Genomic DNA, 26196 nt, shown 5'->3' with positions numbered 1-26196 from the left:
TTTGTCAACGGTTCCTGATTATCTAACAGTCTAATTAATATTTTAGATTTAGGATCTGTACATATTTTATTATTTAGCATTATAATTTTGAATCATAGACAAAAGATATTTATTTTCTATACATATACAAATTAATGTTTCATTGTTTGTCCCGTATGCGTCCTATTGCATTCATACAACACAATTAGTTTGTTCTTATTAGTGCCAGGAGTATTTAGTGAACGATTCGAATGGTAGATCCGGGAGAAGTCGGGGACGTCCGAGAAGGACTTGACGCATTATTTCAATATTGGAATGAGATACGCAATCGAATCAAAATCAATATAATGTAGTTTGTTTAGCAGTAAAAATGTGTATTTCATGATTCTACATGAAGTGATTATCATTCACGAACTTACTATTCGACTACCGGAATGGTATTTATTTAATTTGTGAAGCATGTTTGGGTAATCTAATCATTGTATGTGTGATAGCTAATTGAGTTTCTTTTGTCAGTGAATTACAATTATTATTTGAAGCTTTCCATTAATCTAACCATATAGTTGTGTGTGATAGCTAAGTGAGTTTCTTTTGTCAGTGAATTACAATTATTATTTGAAGCTTTCCATTAATCTAACCATTAATAGTTGTATGTGTGATAGCTAAGTCAGTTTCCTTTGTCAGTGAATTACAATTATTATTAGAAGCTTTCCATTAATCTAACCATTAATAGTTGTATGTGTGATAGCTAAGTGAGTTTCTTTTGTCAGTGAATTACAATTATTATTTGAAGCTTTCCATTAATCCAACCATTAATAGTTTTATGTGTGATAGCTAAGTGAGTTTGCTTCTGGCATTAACTTCAAAAACTATTATAACTCGATGTTATTTTCAGCAATTCGTCTGCACAGGAGGAACTATGTTCTCGGCGCCGAGCTGGCCCACCAGCACGTTCAATTTCTCCGATGTGAACTGCACTGCTAACCCTGTGACCACCATGGTCAAGGGGGGCAGCTGCGGGTACAATAATGGAGGCACCATCATCACCGTGGGTCTGACCGCCGCAGGCAAGGCGCACACCATCATGACTATCTGCTTCCACGAGAATAGAGCCGAGGTGTCTTATGTGATTTACGACCAGAACGCCAATAATGCTAAATACATGGATAATGTACCTATTATTAGTTTCGAACGTAAGTTTAAAAAAAAAACGTATTTTTGCATTAGTTCCACACAGCCTACGTCATCTTTGGGGATGCTGTGTGGGTTTTTTAACCATCAATAACTAGAATATGAGTTAAGTGATTGGCGTTCGAGTTGAATATTAAATGACCTCATTTAAAAAAAATCATACCTCTGAATTTGAATATGGAGACAAATAAACTGATTGAAGTACTATATAGCCAACAAATTCACCCATATTTTGATATGAAAACATAAAAACTAATTATATTGATATAAAGCCAATGAATTTATCTGTATTTTACCTCTGAATTTTAATATCGAGACACATTAACTGATTATATTGCTCTATAGCCAATAAATTCACCTATAAATTCACATAAACTAATTATATTGCTATATAGTCAATGAATTTATCTGTATTTTACCTCTGAATGTGAATATGGAGACATATAAACTGATTATAGTGCTATATAGCCAATGAAATCATTTGTATTTTACCTCTGAATTTGAATATGGAGACATAAAAACTGATTATAGTGCTATATAGCCAATAAATTCACCTATTAATTCACATAAACTAATTATATTGCTATATAGTCAATGAATTCATCTGTATTTTACCTGTGAATTTGAATATGGAGACACATAAAGTGATTATAGTGCTATATAGCCAATGAATTAATATGTTTTTTACCTCTGAATTTTAATATATTAACTGATTAAAGTGCTCTATAGCCAATAAATTCAACCCATATTTTAATATGGAGACATATAAACTAATTATATTGCTATACAGCCAATGAATTTATCTGTATTTTACCTCTGAATTTTAATATGGAGACATATTAACTGATTATAGTGCTCTATAGCCAATAAATTCACCAACAACAAAAATAATTGTGTTTATATTTTATTTTATATGTTTTCTTTATATTTTCTTATGATTTCTTTATTTTTTTTATTTTTTATTTATTACCACCATAATACGGGCATTCGCCTAGTTTGGGGTATTAATAAAAAAATAAATAAATAAAAAAAATAAAAAAATATATAGCCAATAAATTCACCCACATTTTAATATGAAGACATATAAACTAATTATATTCCTATATAGCCAATGAATTTATCTGTATTTACCTCTGAATTTGAACATAGAGACATATAAACTGAACATAGTGCTATATAGCTAATGTATTCATCTTTATTTGAACTTTTATCTTATATTTTAAGGATTTTTAAAAAACAATAAGGAAATAAAGGATAGGAAGTCCTGGGAGAGAAATGGTATGAGGGGTGGGTAGGAATCTGGGGATCAGGGAATCCAGGAGAGACGCAGGTATGGATCCATCCCTTTCACTGCGGTGCACAGCAATAGGTCGAGAGAGTTCTGCTGGAGAGCTAAAAATAACTTTCTCAACCAGTCTCTTCCGATCCAACCCGTATCGCAGTAGGTGGGCAATGTATCTACCGACAATCCGACCTAGAGTAACCTTACCCCATGAACCCGGGCACCCCTGCTTTATCACCAAACGTAGCCATCCACTTGGGGTGACTTATTGCAGGGGTGTTGGTAACAAATAAACAAAAAGTCTCTAATCTATATCTATATGCTTTTTAATCTACAGAGTGGGAACCTTTACAAATGAATTTGTCTTCTTTGTTCATAGAGGGCGCCTTCTTCCCCGGCCTGAGCGTGAACGACTTGTATAAACCTAACTCACAGAACGAATCGTTAAATGCCATCCTTGGCATTGGTGCCGGCGACGATTACATCAATGGCACGCACTTCCTTGCTCGAGGACGCCTAGCCGCCAAAACCGACTTTGTGTTCTCTACTTCGCAGAGAGCGACCTATAACTTCGTGAACGTGGCTCCGCAGTGGGAAATGTTTAGCGGAGGCAATTGGGAAAGACTGGAAGAGGTAATCTTGTTATAATCTTCTTGTATCCAAGATGGAACTTTACGTTATCTGTTTCTTTTGGGTTGAAATTTTCTTTTATTTACGAAAAATTTGTATTTTTGTAAGTTACACCAAAAAATTTTTTTTTTTGCTTTTTCAATAATTTTAATACCATAGTAAAAAGAAAATATTTTTTTAATAATGTTCTTTTGCCAAATCATGAGTTAGTTTATTATTTGATAGCCATTATTTTATAATTTAAAGTACATATAAATAAAGTAGAACATATACATACTAGATATTTTCAGTATGTATTTATATTTGACGGCCGGCATAGTCCAGTGGTAACGCATTGGACTGCCATTCCGAAGGTCGCGGGTTCAAACCCGGCGTGCGCAAATAAATTTTATTTGATTAATTTGTGTTATTTCACAATTAATTAATTAAAATAATATATAGTATATTTGCGGCACGTTCCAGAGTGGAAGATACTACCAGTATCGCCCTGGTGTAAGACCACCATTCAGAATTGAAACGTTGCTCCAAATGGCTTTAGCCGTGTTTAGTGACTAGATCTGAATAGCCAGGTACTTCCCCACCTTCCTCTCCCCCTTCCCCACTTACCTTCAGCCTCACAACTACCCCAATTGGGGATGCCATAGTCTCACTGGCTCCAGACGGGAGCAGTTGGGACTCTTGTGAGGTATTAACTATAAAAAAAAAATAAAAAAAAAAATATTTCAACTGTGTGGTGGAACAAATTCATTACATCGTCCTTGCACTTGCAAGATATGTTAGTTTTAAAAGTGAAGCAAAAACAACTTGCCAGTTTTCAATTCAACTGTTGTACGATAACTGTTAAACGTATGCACAGCCGACATTGGGCCCGATTTCTAGATTTGAAGATCGTTGATTTGATGGGATATACTCACCAAAGTTAAATTCCATTTATGAAATCTGTGGTTTCTGAAGCGTACAGCTGTAACACCACCAACTGAACAATTGTCCGAGTCATACTGTGCCTTTATAATTTCTAGCTTTATCTATGCATTTACATAAGCTACTAAAATAGTTTGGAATGTCCAAACGGATAAAAACTTTTTATTTATTTTTTTTTTAAAGAAAGACAAACATTCCCGGGTTACGAATAACCTGCCAATATTTGAAAATCTCCTACTACCACCACAGTAAGCTGAAAATGTTGTGTTGTGATGGAGGACTTAGCCAGCCGAGGAATACACACTACGCTTGGGTGGGATCCAAACGCGATGTCAACTCGGCCACCGACCGGTCGAATAAATGTTAGCAGCGTAAAAACGTGTGCGCGCGTTTAGCGTGTATCCAAACTATGCACTAGTGATAAAGGGATCAATAACGCAGTTCCTCGGAGCATCTTCCATCGAAATAATGGTAGAACAAGTACAGCATTTTTTACACCTGATGCCTATGCTCTAAAGATCCGTTTGTTAAGATAGGTGGCCTTAAGATTGTTAGGATATTTGGCCTTATTACTATTACCACCTGATGGTTGTATTTACAAGACTGATTTTACGTTACATTAATGTGTTTTATGGATTCTTTCGTAATCCTCTAACTAGCTAGGACTTATAACAATACCCTTTCATGTTTCTAGCTGACTAGTATTGCGGCTCATTTGGCCTTATTAGTATTGTCATCTGATGGTTGTATTTACAAGACTGATTTTACGTTAAATTTATGTGTTTTGGATTCTTTCGTAATCCTCTAACTAGCTAAGACTTATAACAATACCCTTTCATGTTTCTAGCTGACTAGTATTGCAGCTCATTTGGCCTTATTAGTATTGTCATCTGATGGTTGTATTTACAAGACTGATTTTACGTTAAATTTATGTGTTTTGGATTCTTTTGTAATCCTCTAACTAGCTAGGACTTATAACAATACCCTTTCATGTTTCTAGCTGACTAGTATTGCGGCTCATTTGGCCTTATTAGTATTGTCATCTGATGGTTGTATTTACAAGACTGATTTTACGTTAAATTTATGTGTTTTGGATTCTTTCGTAATCCTCTAACTAGCTAAGACTTATAACAATACCCTTTCATGTTTCTAGCTGACTAGTATTGCGGCTCATTTGGCCTTATTAGTATTGTCATCTGATGGTTGTATTTACAAGACTGATTTTACGTTAAATTTATGTGTTTTGGATTCTTTCGTAATCCTCTAACTAGCTAGGACTTATAACAATACCCTTTCATGTTTCTAGCTGACTAGTATTGCGGCTCATTTGGCCTTATTAGTATTGTCATCTGATGGTTGTATTTACAAGACTGATTTTACGTTAAATTTATGTGTTTTGGATTCTTTCGTAATCCTCTAACTAGCTAGGGCTTATAACAATACCCTTTCATGTGTCTAACTAACTAGTATTGCGGCTCATTTGGCCTTATTACTATTGTCATCTGATGGTTGTATTTACAAGACTGATTTTACGTTATATTAATGTGTTTTATGGATTATTTCGTAATCCTCTAACTAGCTAAGGCTTATAACAATACCCTTTCATGTGTCTAACTAACTAGTATTGCGGCTCATTTGGCCTTATTACTATTGTCATCTGATGGTTGTATTTACAAAACTGATTTTACGTTATATTAATGTGTTTTATGGATTATTCCGTAATTCTCTAACTAGCTAAGGCTTATAACAATATCCTTTCATGTGTCATACTAACTAGTATTGCGGCTCATTTGGCCTTATTACTAACTATTACCATCTGAATGTTGTATTTGCAATACTGATATGATAATACGTTACATTTATGTGTGCAGACGAGTAAAATTATTAACTGGATAAAAAACCTCATAGACAGGGAAAAAAATCTGAACATTTTTCTCTATTATGCCATTATGATTGACTGAGTGTAAATATTTCATTTTTTCATCGTGATGATTTTGTTACTTGATTGGTGTAGTCTGCTCCATAAGCTTCCCATGTGATGGCGGAGAAGCTCTCTGAAAGAGTGTACTCGTCCCTCCAGGAGCATTTCCGTGGCGCTGCAGTATCTCGGTAGGCGGAATAGTTGGAGATAAGCATTATTGTAAGCGACCTTTTGCTTATGCCATTGGGATGTAGTGTAATCCACCCACAGTTCTGACGTGTACAGCGAAGCACAGGATGCGTTGAATAGTAACTTTTTCACGTTTGTACTGCAAAAATGAAAACGCCTTGACAGCATACCTGCTCTAACGGATATCGCTCTTCTTTGCCTTTCCATATCCTCGATGTCTTTCAGGTCGTCTGTGATAATATGTCCCAGGTATTTGACGGTACGACTAACATCCATTTTCCTTCCATCTAACCATACTGAACATGTTAGCATGTTTCCGTTTTAAGTTTATAGGAATAATTTTAAGCTGCCATCCATCATTACAGATTTTGATCACATTTACATGGAGATTATATTGATAATTCTACATTCAATTAATTTTTTAGAAAACAACAACATAGTCTGGTCTCAAACCATTTGCTGTTTTAAATGAGGTATAAATTTAACTTAGCAAGACTCTAAATTCAAATTTAACTCTGCCAGACCTCTTTTAATTAGCAATTAAAGAGGTCTGGTAGCTGCCCCCGTTAGAAAATAAAAAAAAGATTGATGGAAAAAAAACGACGATTATAAGTGGCGCCAAATGAACTAGTTAAATGGCTGATTTGGCCGGTTAAACTGATATGTTTTAAAGGTTTCCATTTTAAACAAAACAAAAATATTTCCGTTTAAGTAAAGACTAAAGAATTGTCGTCTAACTCTTGTTAAGGTGTTTACTGTGAAAATAATACAAATTAATAGCATTAATTGGTTTGCGTTTCGACCTAGAAATGTTTTCGTCTGCGGTGCTTGTGCAGGTGTATTGGTTTATGTAATAATTCATATACATTTAAACCCCAACCGCATAGGTATCTACCCCAATTGGGGATACCGTAGAAAAAATATTTGAGATGTAACTAATTTTCCCTCCATTAGATCATCAATTGGGCTAGGAGATTATTGAGGAATGTGCGGTATTCGTAATTCTGTGTTAAGGTGAAGCTATAAGTGAAAGCACTATTTAGATTAATCTTTACTACGAATCGGTATAAGTTATAAATACCAAAATATACTATGAATACATCAAATCTTGTTCTACCGCTTGGTTTTACGTCATGAAAAATATAAGCGTTAACAAGTAAATTGATTTCTTTTTCATGAGTTTACTATAAACTCGTATAAAGAACAACTTTTAAAAAATACTGTTTTATGGCTAGGTTTATTTGCTACCACTTGACTTGATTAACTTTTTAACCGTTTTTATTATTTTTTTTCTAAAAATTAAAATCCACTTAGGCGCTTACTTAATAATTTTTCGAGTGACACATTGTATTGATTTCTTGTATTTCTTCAGAAGCCCGCGGAGAGCGGCAACGAACAGATGTCAGATCCGTGCCAATGTTTTTAACGGTTTCTTTCCTGGTGACATAATTTTAGCTAGGGGTATTTTTAGTTCTCAAACCGTGAGGGTAAGCTTGTGTTTCTTTCTGATATTATCTATTTGAAATTCACTTTCGTTTTTTTGAAAGTATTTATGAACTACCCAACATCCAATCGAGCTGAAACTCGGAATATAGACTCGTTGTCGATGATGACGCATTTTGGTGGCACAGAAGTGAATATATACGCGTTTATCTGAAATTGAATGACAGTTAATATACGCAATAAATGTCGGCCGTACCAAATTAGGATTTGGCTCAGCTGTTTGCGTGGGTGAATCTAGTCCCTGGGGAGGAAGATTTATTATTTAGTAAAATCTAGATATATATTTATTGATAAAACATATGTATTTATAGCAAAAAAACTTAGTTTTTTACTGATTCATTTTTTAAATCTCAAAATTTTGAGATTTCGAAATGTCTTTATTCCGTGTTTACCTGAGTTAATGATTTATTTCTCATGGAAAAATGCTTTCCGTTTGTATTTATAATTACTAATAATGAGTTTTTATAGGTCCATAATTGAAAATGGGAAGTAAAAACAAAAACAAATATCCAAATGTAAGCAAGCTAAGAAAACGAAAAAAAATTCTCAGGAAATGTGGTCTCGCGTTATAGCAGTACAACCGTTGTGTAATCCAATATACGGTTTTATTTAGTTCTTAATAACATGTTATTTATTTAGACGAAATTTAGCTGATAAAATTAGATTATATATTGTTATTACGCCCGCACTACGAATTTCAAGATATAAAATTTCTATAAACAATAATAAATTCTAAAAAAGTTTAAAACGCTATACCTGCCTATCTCCATTTCAATTTTCAACCTAATTTTGGTTCATAAGTTCAACATTGGTAAAAACACATAAAAAAATACTGCTCTACTAAAAGTCCAAGCGATGACCGTAAAAATCCCATCCCATAGGCCACATGAACCAAATTAGTACTGGGCTTTAACCCCAAATAAGATTAGTTAAAAAAACGCATTCATCCAGATTTCGGCCCGGGAGGAGTCCTGGAAAGCGACGACTTCCGATGTCATTTTTGGGATGAAAATATCCGACGTGCCACATTACAAAAACTAACGGCAAAAGTTGATTGCAAATTTGTTATGAAAAAATAATCGTTCAGCCAACATTTGTGTGGGGAGAAGTACCTAACAAATGACATTGTAGGTATCCTCCAGATGCGGCAAAATATCTCATCGGCCACACGAATGAAATCGATGTCAGAATTTAGATAAAAATTCCCTGTTTACGAATATGTCGTTCGGCCGAAATTCGGCCGAGGAAAACCAAAAGGTAAGGTTACCTTTTAGGTAAGCCACATATTTGATTTTCATATAATGTTTTCAAATCTAAAATTATATTTCATACACGAAATTCTCTAATACACAAATCAGTAAACTTTTACCTACAACTACCGTTTTAATTCGCAATTTTTTAAAACAAACCTTTGTTTCAAAATAATAATACATATAATTTATTTATGTCATCCGGTTTTGTTCTTTCCATAATTTGAGAGTGATTCTGATAAGAGGTTGATTTGTATACAGGGTGTATCGGCACGTACCCGACAAACTTTAACCAGCTATTCCTTAACACACTTGGAGTAAAAAATGTTATGGGCACTTTGCTGTCAATTTTTTCTCAATTTTTTTTTAATTAAAAATTTATTTACATATTTTCACCACATGTCACCAATGTTTTATCCTTTGTCAAAGTTTGAAAACCCATCTGGCAATATTTTGTTCGAGTTTCGTAAAATAATGTACGTACGTACCTACGTTGGCGCGCTTTTACAATCACAACGAAATGGCACGGCACCATTCGTCTCATTTTTAACTATTATTATTTAGTGTGTACGAAAGAGCGAGGACACTTTTTGACACACTTGCTAATAATAGCTGTTGAACACGAAAAACAATTCCAATGACAGTGACGGAGTGTGGATTTTTTATTTATTTTTTGTTTTTAATGGAAAAAAAATGTTACCGGACAGCAAGGCGCCCATAACATTTTTTACTCCAAGTGTGCTGAGGAATAGCTGCTTAAAGTTTGTCGGGTACTTGTCGATACACCCTGTATAGACCGGTCGGTGGCCGAGTTGAAATCGCGTTTGGGTCTCACCCATGCGTAGTATGTTCAATTCCTCGGCTGGCTAAGTCCTCCATCACAACACAAGCAACATTTTCAGCTTACTATGGTGGTAGTAGGAGATTTTCAAATATTGTCAGGTTATTCGTAACCCGGAAATGTTTGTCTTTCTTTAAAAAAAAAAAGTTATTTTTTCAATCTATACTATCACTAAGCATAAGCTTACCCACAATTCAAATAGGTATTTTGATTGAAATAAAATAGCTTACCTTCCGTATTTTCGTCTAAACACAGAACTGAAATCGCTGTTAGCAAATAAACATTTTATTAGGAAAATGTATTATAAAGTTGCTGTCACCTCATTTCTTGATGTTCATATAAAAATAATTAATACAAATTCCACAAAACAATTTTTATCAAATTGCGGTCGGAACCTTTGGTTTCAAAGAGGTGTACATTTCAGTTATTATGTGGTTAACTTCTAGATTTGAATATAAAGTATTGTGTTTTCTCTTTCTCGTTTAAATCATATTTCTCACACGGCATCATATGAGCTGTTCTCAAAAGCAAATTGACACAACGGATAATAGATGTTTGTTCCCAAAACCGAACAAATTAGCCTGCGGGGTAACGGATTCCCTTGTTGAGTGGTTACGATCCTTGGCTACGAATCCGGAAGTCACGGGTTCAAATTCAATTATGTTGTTTCACAGTTTATTCATTAAAAAATAATGTACAGTACTAACTGAAGTCTCCGGCGTTCCCCGGGCTAACTTTACTAATGCTAAATCTTATAAGTAAGACAGACAACAGATAACAGAAGCATATTGTACGAAACAAATTTAATACTCTAAGGGGGCATTTCACTATCTCTGATTATGTTCTGACTAAGCATTAATCCGCGGATTAGTCATTTTTTCGTTTTCACTATAACGATCGGGTTAAAGTTCGATTTGACCAATCAGTGCTCGAACCTCACGTTAGGCGCTATTCCCCGAATCGAAGATGGCGTCAAAACATTCCGAGTTTGACAGCGGAGAAGTGAGTCGAATTTTGTTGCGAATTATTATGGATACCGAGATTTTTGATTTACAGAAGCAGGTGAAAGGGCGGCGATGCGAAGGCCGCGAGTTTTAAGAGCTCGAATGAATTTGAATGCTTGTATGATCCATCCTGAATTATTTGATTGTGTTCAAAATAAGAAACAATGTATTAATTCGACACGAATCCATCTAAAATGACCTGATAATCAATATAACATAACCAAAAAAATGCACCCTTTGCGGTGTGCGGACTGTGGCGGGAAACTTATTAATTGGCGTTGACGCTAGCATTCCATAGACATTGCGGCAAAACATGACAGGCGTTGTAGTAGATTGGGTAACTGCAAACATTTTGCGATGTTTGCCAGACTATTTCGAGTGTTATCTATCCGGAAGCTCGGCAACAATGGTGAAACGGTCGCCGTTGAATAACGAAGTTATTCTGATCTTTAAAGCCAGCCAACGGCTAGCTAGTCAGATATTTAGCCCGACATAGTGAAATACCCCCTAAAAATATGGTTCCAAGGAGTTTAAAAAAAATTTTTTTGAAGAATTAGTTATCAAATCAAAAAACCACAGAATTGTAAAAACGTGAATCTTGCAAGTAACCTTTTAACATCATTAATTATAATGTTTCAGAGATTGAAGTTGCGTATCGCAGCCTTAAACACCACCACAAGGTTTTACAGCGGCACTTATGGCATCCTTGAATTTAATAACAACACTGGATATCCAAAGGAAATTTACCTCAATCCTTCAACAAGACAGATCCCTGTGCCACTGTGGTTCTACAAGGTAAGTCAAAGCGCAATTGTTTATTTATATCTATCTATTTCTTAATATATACAAATCACGTGTCACTGTGTTCGTACACGCTAATCTCTGAACCGCCAAACCGATTTCAATGAAAGTTTGTGAATGTGTATTGTCAGTAAGCTTGATAGATATATGAAAGTTTGTGAATGTGTATTGTCAGTAAGCTTGATAGATATGTAGTGGTACGCCACTACTTGATTCGAACGGAGTTCTAGAAGTTTCGGTTTTTTTCCAAACAAGCTTCTTGGATGTTCTTTTATTCTTTTTAATTTTGTTTTATATCTACATAGCAACCAAAATGTTCGAGAAGCTTCTTTACTTTATAAAAGCGGCAGCGAGAAGGAACTCGCCAGTATTCCGTCTCCAAACCGCCAGCCAAGTTGACCTAGATATCGCCAGCATTCTATAGTATTGTGAATAGTAAACGAGTAAATATTGCGTCTGTAAAATCAATTTTAATTTAAAAATTAACACTGTATCAGAGTTGAACGAGACTTTTATTTGTACACCAAGATAACCACAGATATATGAAAGTTTGTGAATGTGTATTGTCATTAAGCTTGAAAGATATGAAAGTTTGTGAATTTTTATTGTCAATAAGCTTGATATATATATGAAAGTTTGTGAATGCGTATTGTCATTAAGCTTGAAAGATATGAAAGTTTGTGAATGTTTATTGTCAATAAGCTTGATAGATATACGAAAGTTTGTGAATGTGTATTGTCAGTATGCTTGAAAGATAGAAAAGTTTTGGACCCGATTAGTGGCGCTCTTGACAAGATCTAAAAAAAAATAAAAAATTATGGTATATATTTTTTTTTAATTTGTCATAAAAAAACCACAAATTTTAATATTTCCCTGCATAGAAAGCGGTCTGTGGCAGAACAGCGTTTGCCAGGGCCGATATATAAATAAAAATGTAAACGTTCGTTTGTGTAAAATCTTAAATTTCCGAAAGTTCTTCACATTTATTTGAAATTTTGACATTGAATTTGCGTATTTTTTTATATTTTTGATATGTTATATAGATGATGTAAAAACACGTTTCTTTTAAATAGCGACATCTGTTGGACATAAAAGCAACACGCGCTAATGTTTTTCTATCTGTACTGACAGACTGAGAAACAGCAAAGCGTAGCGGGGTAAAGCTAGTGATAATTAATGAAAAACTGTCAAAAACTTTGTATGATAGAGAGGCGGCTCTGGGGTTAATCGGTCAATTAATAGGTCAGTCGAAAAAACCGAATAAGAGGTAATATTTGTAATCAGAGAGGAATATTATAAAAACGCCAATATATGTAATTGATTCGCCGGTAATCACCTACTTTGAAGCCGGTAGCACAATATATGTAATTAATTTGCCGGTAATCACCTACTATGAAGCCGGTAGCACAATATATGTAATTAATTCGCCGGTAATCACCTACTCTGAAGCCGGTAGAACAATATATTATGTAATTAATTCGCCGGTAATCACCTACTCTGAAGCCGGTAGCACAATATATGTAATTAATTTGCCGGTAATCACCTACTCTGAAGCCGGTAGAACAATATATTATGTAATTAATTCGCCGGTAATCACCTACTCTGAAGCCGGTAGCACAATATATGTAATTAATTTGCCGGTAATCACCTACTCTGAAGCCGGTAGCACAATATATGTAATTAATTTGCCGGTAATCACCTACTCTGAAGCCGGTAGAACAATATATTATGTAATTAATTCGCCGGTAATCACCTACTCTGAAGCCGGTAGCACAATATATGTAATTAATTTGCCGGTAATCACCTACTCTGAAGCCGATAGCACATTATTGGTTTATTTAACTTTATTTGTCTTTTCACTTATTATTAACACAATTACTTTAATGTAATGTTTTTACCATTAATTGCGGAGTTCTCCTATAATTTAAAAATCTACAAAAATATGTACCATGATAGTTGCGTTGGATAGATAGGTATAGAAGTGATGTGACTGATCTTGTGGATTCTATCTTGAGTAATTTGATCATTTTACTTTTCCAAAAATTATAAAAACGTGCTCTGTCCGTATTTATTATTAAATTTTGGAACTATTAACCCGTTATTTATTTCTCTATGCTGCAGGGTAAATATATGCTGAATTATAATTTGTTTGCCATAGTATAGCCTTAACAGGTAAAATTTTGGCACTCTGAAACAGCAACGGTGTATTATCTCCCTGTTTGAAAATATTAGGGACAACTAGTAATTTTACAATTGCGTTTTGTGCAACTGGACTTGTTTCAGATTGGTTATAGTAGTATTTCTCCATATGGTTAATCCATATCTTATGATAGATTCTGTCATTGACATATAAATTATTTTAAGTGTTTCAATTGATAGGAAAAAAATTAATGTGTTCATTCTGCCAGCAATTGATCTGAGTCTTTTACAGTTTTTTTTTAATATGTTTGTCCCATTTGAAAAAACAATCTACTGTAACACCAAGATAGACATATTCCTTAATTAATTCTAAGCTTTCACATTAAGAATTATTTTTTATGGATGCAATTAAAATTATGAGAAATAATTTTAGGATTAATTTGAAATTTGGCATTAGGTGATCTTATATGCATTACTTCGGTTTTTTTAGCATTCATTAATAGTCCTGCATCATGTGACCATTTACAAAGTTGATTAAAGTCAATTTGCATGAGTTCAATTGCAATTTTTAGATCTTTATAATAGAGAAAAGTGTTTTAATTATAGTTACATAAATTATATACAGTGCAGGTCCCTATATGGAACCTTGTGGAACTCCTGCAGATACATTTTTTGTTTTACTAAAAGTGTTACTTATTTTGGTACATATTTTTCTATCTCTGAAATAATCTCTATAAGCTTACTCCAGTTATAATCTCTGATATATCTATCAATATCCTTTTGTGAGATGATTTGAATATACTTATTTGCAAAGTCTACCTGACGTTTATATTAATAGCAGTGATAAAATGATCGGCAATATTATTTTCACAGACGCAAGCAGTTATTTTCTTGCCTCTAAATTTGGCAAATATATGGTCAATAAACGTGCGAGTAATTTGTCCAGTTAATACATCTTCTCTGGTTACTACATTGATGCATTTAGTTTAATAATGGTTATTAAGTAAGTTTTCATATGAAGTTACAATATTATCTTGTTCATTAAGCAAATTTAGATTTATATCTCCAAGTAAGATAATATTTTCCTTACTATTAATTGTCTCAAGTATGATGATAATTCCGTCAGAAATGAAGATTTACTGAAATTAGGAGGTCTATAGATAGCAATTATATTGACTTTAGTTTTGTCCTGGAGTATGAGCTTTCCTGTTTTATTTTCAAAATGTATTGATTGTAAGGTTTTTAGTCTAAATTCAAATTTGTTTCTTATTTACAATATAATACCTCCTCCTGACTTATCAGTCCTGCATTATATCCCGGAATATTGTACATACACGTACTTTCAGTTTGAATAGATGTTTCACATAGCATTAGAATGTCAATATGCTTCAAACAATTAAGTAAATATATGTGCAATACATCCCAATATTTTTGTAGAGATCATATATTTATTTGAATACAAACAAGATTATCAGACGTATTTGTGTTTTGTTTATCCAATCTTCTAAATTATTTACTCTTCTACTTTCTATTTTGTCATCATTATCTATATAAGAAAAATTAATTTGCGTCATCTAATTCGTAGTTGAATTTTATGAAGTACAATAAGATGCTGATACGAAGTTTGGTTGATTTTACATATTGAAATATTTCTATAAGGAATATCTCTTTATAATGCAGTATAAGGTTCAAATTAATACAAGACATAATTACATACATTTTTTTCTCACAACAATAATGAACAGTCAATATGATAAAGCATTTGTTTTTTTCAAATAAACCACAATTCATTTTCTAAAAGTAAAAGCAGTTAGTATAATATGGTTAGTACATAATGGTTTTCCATGCGGTCAGCATTAAATAATATTACAAATATTTCATTTTAAGATAACAATAAAATTTAATAATTTTGTTAGGTTGATTAATTCCCATACATAGATAATATAATTAACACGTATTCTTGTAAGCGCAATATAAATAACTCGATTTATGAAACCTTAACAGTAATTAATATCTTTTGTAGGTTTCAGCCCGTGGTAATTAATTATTTTCTTGTTTTGTTTAACAACAGACGTGTTGTAAGTATAGATTGAAGAATTTAATGTTTAATATTTAACAATATAAAAGTGATTGAATCTGAAGCTAATTGGTACAAGTAATTTTTGATAAAGACTTAATAAATACAAAATATTCTGTATGTTCACATCTAGTGTTATTTCAGAATATTTATATCTGTAAATATGTCGATATGATATTACTATTAAAAAAATAATGCTACATAATAATGTTATTTTTGTTAGTTATTATGTGATTTTTTATAATTTTTATAACAATATTTATGCTGTGGCAGCGTGGTTGTATGAGGGCTGTACTTATTTGTAATTTACGGCGGCTGCCCAAACCGTAAATTGTGTTCAGGAGATGAGAGATTGAAACGAGTGTCTGAACAATTGATTTAGTTTATTCGTGAGGACGAATATTATAATTTATACTGAACGCGGTGACGGTGGCAGAAAGAGTGGAGGTACTGGCGGTTGAATCGAACGCTAAAACAGGAATGAAGATTCCTCTTCTCATGCTCGCTTGCGTATAGCAGCGGAGTGGGGGGAAATAAAGTAGTCCCACAATGTAAGAAAATGTATATTCAATAACAGAATAGAACGACGTTTGGAAGCCTAGAGTCTTTACACAGTGATTTTTTTCTTTAATATAATGTAGAAATAAAAATATGTAATGTTTGGCAATAATAACGTAAATTGTATTTAATGAAATAAATTAAAACACTTTTTTTACCACGATAATCTTTATTTTTTTAAATCGACATTGTATATTTTATGTCCTGATGAAGAGAACACCATTCTCGAAACATGTCGATTTAAAAAAATAAAGATTATCATGGAAATGGTGCCACAAAGTGAATTTGCAAAATTTGAAGAAGTAAATTGTATTTATTGAAATGTAGCAAATTCTACGAGAAAAAATCATATGTATTATAATAAAACTATATCTACTTTGGGACAGGTTAAATGTTATTTCTAGTCAATATTATTTTTTTTCTTTTGCTAAAAAGCTCATTTTTTTATACACATTACATTTCGTTTTATCGTTTACAGAATGCCTGATGTCAATATTCCAGTTCATCTTTTTTCTCACAGTTTTTACATTTAGGTTCTTTATCTTGGTTAGCACAATCTTTGTAGGAATGATCACCAGCACAGTGTGTACACAATGGTTTGTCCTTTTCTTTATGAAGACACCTGACAGAAGTATGTCCAAAGCCCAGGCAGTGATAGTACTGCACTAGAGGATGGGCATCCTCTACTTGTATTCTCTGGTATCCCACATACATTTTACCGGTATATACTAGCCTTCTTCTTATTTCAGTTCTAACTTCTACTTTGTAATTAGATGTGTTATTATATTTGTTTTTCAAGATCTTTTTTAACGTCATCTCAATTTCTGGTTTATCTATCATCACAGAATTGCAACGTTTTTCAATTTCTGTATATCTAGTATAATTTCTTCCTTAGATACTGCTAAAATTGAGTCTAACAAATCATTGTGAATCTTCTAAGATAAACCTTTAAATCTCGAAGACCTTTCTAAATGTTCTTTTAATATTTCCTGAACAAAGTTAATAATACCACGGAATATTCCTGGATTATCAGACTCTTTTGCTTCATCGTGACCTTTTAATGCCAGTTCTAAAGATCCACAAAACACACTTCAAAATTTTTGTTAAAATATACAAATTTGTATCTACTAATCACTATCTTATTTAATACGAATATCATTGGTTCCTAATAATACAAAGCTCATTGAATTGTCGATATGTAGTGTAGAGTTAGATTGCTTATTAATCTCTTCTTTTGAATATTTAAATCACTAACTCCCATGTCAGTCGGTTGAGTTTAAAAGTAAGCAATGAAAACAAAATATTACGTTACTTTTATCGCCACCACAGATTCATCCACAAAAACTGTAACTTTTCGTATTAAAATATCGTTTAATCCCTTTATTTTTATGTTTTGTATCAGAAACAAATTGCAGTGCGGTTGGGGCCATTCATATACACTTTTTGCGATTTGTCTCAATATGATATCAACAGAATTCGACATTTTTAATTATTCCATGCAAATCCAATTATTAATTATTGCTGCATATTTTTGGTGGTCATTGACCAAATGACCCCCTTACATATAAGAACTTCAGTAAGTAAATTGTAAAGGCTAAACAGGTAATACATACTATTGTAAAATGGAACAGCAATTTGTTTGTGTGCATATTTATTCAATTGGCAACAAAATAATAATTATATTTTTTTTATTTAATATAGATATAAGTAGGTACAGTAGTATTACATAAATTACATATCGGTACAAAATATATTTACAATCGCAATCTCACCAAACAAAAAACTGGTTCTTGTGCTTGGTGAGCGAGTTATATCAATTATAAGGAAAATAGAATAACATTAGTTAATAAGTCATATATGTGACCTATAGTATCAAAGTGTGACATCTCCATTTTTGGCTAAAATGAGATAATGATGCAGTTTTGTAGCCATTTTATTGTTGATTATAGCTTTTGCCACAGAATCTGACATATCTTTTCAAATTTCTACATAATTTGAGTTAAAAATTGAGGTTATTATCAAAAAATGACATATCCCTCGCTTATTAGTTTCAAATAATGACAGATCCACTTCAACCAATAGGGAGTCGCCATCTTGTCACGTGATTGAGGGATTTAACTGCCATTTCTGTCTTGTGTGTCCAGCTGTGAGTGTCGGTTGACAGTTTTTCGGTATTTTAGTAAGTTTTAAAAAGTTTTAAGATAAAAAACAATGGAACGTGTTGTTCCAGAGAAAGCAAGGAATAGAAAAAAACAGCCAGAAAAGTGGAAAAGATCCAGGGAAGTGAAAAAAAGGTAAGTTTTGTTCTCAACTGTCAAGATCACTCATGGTTCATGCAGTTTTGCAAAGGGCGTGCGAGAGTTAATTTTATTTTTCACACACGAATTTTTTTAAGGTATTTTATACCTGTCTCTAGAAACATCAATTTCACTTTAATCAACTATTTCATTGGCAACTCAGATTAATAAGTGAAATGTAGGTATTTTAGATACCTCTCTAGTAAATATGTATGGGTATAAATAATTATTAAATATAAATTTATTTTTCATGTAAAATTAAAATATTCCCTTTCTTTTTGTTCAAGATATTCTGCATCAACATTGCCGTTTGCGCCAAAATGCCAACACAATTCGAAGGCATTTAAATGCATGTCATTGACAATGGTAGACATACAACAATTTCACAAGAAATTTTATTTGTTGTCTAACAAAATTTATCAGGACAATTACTTGTTAAAATATTGTTTACCGAAATCGGTAATTAGGAGAAGAGGAAACAGCGAAACAGATAGCAACAAAAGGAAAAAGAAGTCTCTTTCAATAACCTATAATGTACGTAAAACAACTACTATGACTACGGTACCCGTATGCAGAAACACATTTTTGGATATTTTACATATCAACAAAATGCGTGTGATTGGCGTCACTAAAAGATACTTTAACTCTGGCACTCCTCCCATTGAGAAACGGGGAGGTGATAGAAATCACATAAAATTTGCCGACCGCAAAAATGCTGTAATAGAATTTATTAAAAAACTTATTCCTCTTGAAATTCATTACTGTCGTAGCAAAACAAAATCACGGCAATATTTATCTTGCGAACTTAATATCAGCAAATTAAGTCAAATGTTTAATGCTCAAGCATTATCGGATTGCATCGTAAAGGCTTCGTATTTCCGAAAAATATTTAATTCTGAGTTCAATATTGGTTTTGGAACTCCACGGACAGATCAGTGCTCCAAATGCTCGGAACTTGGTGAAAAAATTAAGTATGAAGTAGATGCATCAATGAAAAATAATTTAATAATAGAAAAACGTGTGCATAAAATTCGGGCAAAGGCATTCTTTACAATGTTGGAAGAAGAAAAAGAGGGCATGGCAACAATTTCTTTTGATTGCCAAAAGAACCAACCACTGCCGAAAGTTGCCGATCAAGCAGCTTACTATTCACGCCAATTATATACATATAATTTTACAGCAGTTATTGGTACTTCCCATTCTAAACTCACTAACGTGCACATATATGCTTGGACAGAAGATCAGTACGCAAAAGGATCAAATGAAATCGCAAGTTCATTATTCCATCTTCTTTCTAAAATTAATTTTGATGGAATCAACACTATTCGACTAATGGCAGATGGATGCGGAGGACAAAATAAAAACTCTGTTCTCATGGGAATGTGCATGAAGTGGTTGGAAAACAGAGGTGATGTTGTAAAAAGAATTGAAATAATTTTTCCCGTCCCAGGCCATTCCTTTCTACCATCTGACAGAGTTTTTGCTGGAATAGAGAAAAAAATAAAGAAGAAAGAAGTAATTGTCAATCCTGAAGAGTATTACGATATATTTAAGGAACATGGAAAAGTATATAATCTTGGAACTGACGTGAAAGTCTTTGACTGCAAGTCTGCCGTTCAGGAGGTTTTGAAACATCCAGGCAAATGGCATTTTAAATTTGCTCCTTCGAAAAGATTTATTTTAACCAAAAAACCATCAGGCGTCATAACAGTTGCTGGAGAAGCTCACTATAGAGTAGATTTGTGTTCTTCAAAGAAAATTTTCAAAAAAAATTTATCTGCAGTACAAATTAACCCCAAAGAGTTAAATTGTGGAACAAATGTAAAAATGGCTAAAATTAAGGATGTTGATTATCTTTTAAAAAAACATTATGGCAACAACTGGAGAGCTCTTGGTTGCTTACAATATTATAAAAATGTTATCGAAAGGTATGAAGCAAATCAGAGAGAATCCGAGAATATTGAAAATGTGGAAGTTAGCGAAGAAGATTGTGAACCTATCGTGGAAATTAATGACCTTATAATATGATTTGTAATTAAATACGTATCCTTTGTACAAGCACCAATTACCAATTTACGAGTCTATTTTAATTTCTTATTTATAATTTGAATAATAGTGTATTTTTAAAACTGTCATTGCTTTCATTGGAATTTTTTATTTTTAAATTGTTTATTGAAAATTAAGATAATAAACTTGTGATTGTACTGACACTCTTTCGAGAATGGTGTTTGTACTTTTTTTAAAATATAATGAATATTTTTTGTTTACCTCATGAAAATAAAGTACTTATTTTAGCAAAAATATGTATAATTTTGCTAGTTTGTTACGTACACCCATGGCTTCAAAAAAATGGCGGACCTACATAAGTTGGCTGCAAAGTATGACAAATCCAGTATCATGAGTTTCAAAGTATGACAAATCCATACATTATTTTCAAAATGTGACACATCCAAACTAAAAAGTTAAATAAAAATGAAAATAAGCATTATACAAAAGAATTTACTTCATAAAATTAAATATTTCACTATGTTTATTGGAAATACGTTGAAAAATGGTTAAACATCGTCAATATTAATAGTTAAATATGTTTTCATGATTATCTCAAAACTGTAAAAATGGAGATGTCACACTTTGAAACTATAGGTCACATATAATAGGAACAATTGAAACTTCTGGATCATCAATATGCGTAGGTGTACAAACATATAATTCTGTTACAGTACTGAGCAATTAAGAGAGTAATTAGAAACATCTTAATAAAGTAGAGATTAATATAGGCTGATAATAAATATAAAGAAAGGGAAAAACAGACAATTATTTTAAGATACTATTTAACTCCATTTTTTTCAATTTAGTTATGAAACTTTTAGAACAATGCGTGGCCGGAAGATTTGTACATCTTTATATCGTTTTTCTTCTTAGAAGAGGAGGCAACTACTCCATTGAAGTGGTTCGAAAAACAAAACTTAATTTTGATCTTGAAAATTGCACATATTTGGCTTTTGGCCATAGAGCAGTGCACGACACAGGAGTTTTTTTTACATTTTCCAGACAGGGCCTAAGAGAGATGCTGTGTAGCAGGTCTTTTTAAGATAAGAATCTCTTCAAATTATTCGTAATCCGTTTAAACACGAGATTGCAGGCCCTAAACGAATGAGTTGATAGGTTTCCCAGTAAACTTTAAGTAAAATACGAAAGTCTTATCACGATGTCGGAACACGTGTTCATAATAATAAATAATAAAATAAACAAAAAAATAAATAATCATTATATGTCCGTATTTCGTTATTGTTTTATTAAGACAAATGGAAATTTAGTAAAAGTTTATTAGGAAATAATCCCGAGATTAACCGGATTACCAATAATTTGAAGAAATTTTTAATAAATTATCAATATCAATTTTTTTCGTGTACGCAAAAGAATAGAATTATGCTTAACTTATTTTTTTGTCTGATTGAGTTATGTTATTACAGCCTTCTTGTAACTTTACTCCGTGCTGTTGAACACATCTACTATAGGTACAGCTTATGTGAAAGCATTGCCAACAGCATGCAATCTAGGTACGAGCAACTATCTAAATGACCGAGTCTTGATATCCTGGTCTTCAATATCACCTGTTTTTCGAGATAAAACACTTTAAGTTACAATCTATTGACCATAAAACATGTGACCATCACATTAAAAGCTACTTTTCATTTGCAGGTAGTGTACGAGCCCAGCACCGGCAGAGCCACCGCTTTCCTGGGACTGAACAACCCGTACGTGACTCTTGCCGAGGCGCAAACTCTGGGGAGAGATTTCTGCCCCGACCAGTGCACCGGCAACACAGCATTCAATTGGATCAACTGGGAGAACACCGACATGGCCAATGGCTTCAGTATCTGCTGCAATATCAACGACTTCACACGTGTCGTCAATTACCTGCCCGACTTACCCACTACCGGCGTACTTTTCACCTAGACGTCTGTGCAAACTGACATAAGAATTGTACAACATAACCTTAGATTTGTGCAACCTTACCTAAGATTTGTGCAACTCAACCTAACCTAACTCCTCTTCCAACTGGCAAAATTCTTACGTGGGTATTCAGAATCCACAGTAACATCGCTGAAATCAGTCATTAGGTTGCTCGACTTCACCGCTGCCATTGGACTCTTATAGTGGACATCTGCGCAACCTGACATAATGTTTGTACAACCTAACCTAACCTTACAGTATTAGGCTGCTTCTAGTACAAATTCTTAAATTGGCCACCTGATCCGATATCAAAGTTAACATTTTTTTATAATATTACATTACAAACAATAAAAAGCTATTGACTACAGATATCATGTTATTTTATTCCAAAACATTATCCAACCTACAGTTGTTACTGTTACCTAACCTAACCTAACCCTTCAGGACTCTGGCTTATTTATGATATAATAGCTGGGATTTGGGAAAAAAATATCAAACTTTGTGAATTTTTTATTATTAATTTTTATATAAAATGACAAAAATTTTATATAGGTACCATTAATAACATTTTAGTTCAATGTTTAGACGAAAAAAAGTATTCTTATTTATTTACGTTTTTATGTTTGATTATGTTAATTTCCACCACTTTTCAAAAACAGTTAGTTTTCTGATACGTTCGGAAATATACTATTTATTCTGTTTTATTGCAAAGCAGAAATACACACAACTTCTCTGACTTTCTAACAGCATATTTAGGCACAATAGGGCTATATGTATCTCGTTTCGCACTTGAAACAAACACAGAAGATGTAAAATTATTTTGCGAAAATAAAGGTTTAAAAGTAATTAATGTTGAAATCCTAAAACCTTTCAAAGAAACTCCATTCAGGACATTTAAAATCATGATCCAGCAAAGCGACATTAAAACTGTGATGAATCACGATTTCTGGCCCCAAGGCATCGTATTTAGAAGATACAGAGAAGCTATCGAGCGAACCACGAAAGGAACAAAACAAAATGAATAAGTTAAACATCACTTCGATCAATTGCCGATCTGTAAAAAGAGTAGAAAAATTTATTTCTGATCTGTGTATTACAAACGATATCATTCTGTTGCAAGAGACATGGCTTATACCAACTGATTTAGATTTTCTTAGCGAAATTCACCCTGAATTCATGAGCTATGGTACCTCAGCGGTAGACGTCTCTAATGGCCCACTACGAGGACGACCATATGGCGGACTAGCTATACTATGGAGGAAATCATTCAAGGCAGTGACAATCGACTGTGAAACTCCCAGGATAATAGCGATTGATATCACACTCAACACTGGAACATTACTTGTCATGAGTGTATACATGCCAGTGGACAACACTGATAATTTACCGGAATATTTATCCTGTCTATCAAAAATGCACACGATAATTGAGGAAAGAGACAACCCTAATTGTATTATTCTGGGAGACTTTAATGCCGACATGAATTCGCCATTTGGACGTGAGCTTAAATCATTCTGCTCCGAATATAACCTACAAATTGCGGATGTTGACATACTCCCGCTTGACTCCTACACATACGTAAGCGATGCACATAATACCACGAAGTGGCTCGACCACTGTCTAGTGACTCAGGCAGTACTCAATACAATAGAAAATATGTATATTGACTACAAGTCCGACTGGTCTGATCATAGACCAATGCACACCACTCTAAGAACTAATGGGTTACCCACATATACCGCAAGTCACACAAAAGTAGAGGATCCGTGTCGATGGCGGCCCAAAAGTCATGTAGAAGTGCAGTCCTACTCCAGGTATGCCCAATTTGCAATAGGTCAACTTCAGATAATTTATGGAACCAACACAGAAACTTATGACAGCACCACGATGAATGTAGCCCAAATCGATGACCTATACAAAAACATTGCACAAGCATTGAGTAACTCAGCTATATCTGCGTTTAACACAGGGAGAAGGCCAAAAAATGGGAGAAAATGGAAGGCTACAGCGGGTTGGAATGAGCAGGTTGCCTTATATTATGAAGCGTCTAGAAATGCACACATAAATTGGCTGCAGAATGGACGACCTACTGAAGGTCCCATCATGGAAGCTAGAAAAGAAACCAGATTGCTTTTTAAGAAAAAATATAAGAATTGTCAAAGAAGCTTTGAGCAGAACAAAATGGACAAAATAGCGAACAGCTTTGAATGCAAGAATTTTTCATCTTTCTGGAATAAAACCAATGCCGTATTGAAAGCGAAATACACCGCACCGAGCCAGATTGATGGAAAATCTGTAAATAAAGATATTGCTGAAGTTTTCAGAAATACATTCTGCTCCGCACCAGATCAACCGCAAATAATGGTTGAAGAGATTGAGACAAAAACGCATCAACCAGAACAACAGCCGTCCATCGTCATATTACCTGAGATGATCCAGCGAGCAATACGCAACATGGCAGGAGGTAAATCTGCAGGTCACGATGGACTAGTGATAGAACATGTAAAGCATGCGGGGGAGTATTTAACAATACTGCTTGCCTCTCTCTTCACTGCCATGATCGGCCTCGGACACATTCCGAAAGAACTGTCCAAAACAATAATAATACCGATCCCAAAAAGCCGCCAGTTGAACTTGACATCATCTGTTAATTACAGACCCATATCTCTTGCCACAATAATTGCAAGAATCTTCGAAAAGGTCATCTTAAATTTAACGGAAGACAAGCTCAATACAGAGGACTCTCAAATGGGCTTCAAAGCTGGATGCTCTACTGATACGGCCATATATAGCATGAAACAAACAATCGAATACTATAAAGCCAGAAAAACAACGGTGTACGCATGCTTCCTAGACTTAAGCAAAGCCTTTGACAGGGTTTGTCATAATGCGTTGTGGAAAAAACTGACCGAACGACAAGTTCCACCAAAAATTGTTAATATATTGAGAACATGGTACAACCAACAGGAAAACTTTGTCAGATGGAATGAAAGCCTATCAGAAGCAGCCAAATTAAAGTGCGGCGTTAGACAAGGAGGCTCAATGTCCCCAGTGCTTTTCAACGTGTATATGGATGAACTTAGTAAAACACTAAATACGACAAGAATCGGATGCCATATTGCCGGGGTATGTATGAACAATATTAGCTATGCAGACGACATGGTCATACTAGCTCCATCGATAAGAGCGATGAGAAAACTTCTGGCAATATGCGAAGCTTACGTTGACAGTCATGGGCTGATGTACAATGCTAAAAAGTCATCCCTGCTGATATTTAAAGCAAATACTGGTCCCACTGTCATTCCACCCATACGTCTCGGCGGGGCCAACCTGACAATTTGCAGCGAAATCAAATATTTGGGGCATGTCATCACCGATGACCTAAATGATAAAAAAGACATAGAACGTCAAAGAAGAGTACTGAGTGTGAGAGCTAACATGCTTGCCAGGAGATTCAACAAATGCAGTCCTCCGGTGAAGAAGCAACTTTTCCAAACATATTGTATGAGCTTCTACACTAGCGAGCTATGGACGACATACACACAAGGCGTCATGAACACACTCCGAGTACAGTACAACCACGCATACAGAGCCCTATTTGGCCTCCCCTGGCGATGCAGCGCTTCACAGATGTTCACCGAAGGAAGGGTGCATGG

At 33.8% G+C, this 26196-nt stretch overlaps 1 protein-coding gene across 1 annotated transcript; it reads left to right on the top strand.

The window, feature by feature from the left end:
• The first annotated feature begins 906 nt into the window (after positions 1–906).
• On the top strand, positions 907–22900 carry LOC149409253 (salivary endonuclease-like). Its single transcript, XM_089650016.1, has 4 exons — positions 907–1172; positions 2832–3085; positions 11351–11506; positions 22286–22900. Exons 1-4 carry the CDS (start codon positions 977–979, stop codon positions 22541–22543), a joined length of 864 nt encoding a protein of 287 aa, XP_089506142.1. The 5' UTR covers positions 907–976; the 3' UTR covers positions 22544–22900.
• Positions 22901–26196: the final 3296 nt, after the last annotated feature.

This window comes from Hesperophylax consimilis, unplaced genomic scaffold (assembly GCF_061612785.1).
Source record: "Hesperophylax consimilis isolate HC1 unplaced genomic scaffold, BYU_Hcon_1.0 scaffold_32, whole genome shotgun sequence".
Lineage (NCBI taxonomy): Eukaryota > Metazoa > Arthropoda > Insecta > Trichoptera > Limnephilidae > Hesperophylax > Hesperophylax consimilis.
The sequence above is the reverse complement of the archived record's forward strand: the minus strand, read 5'-3'. Positions and strand labels throughout refer to the sequence as shown.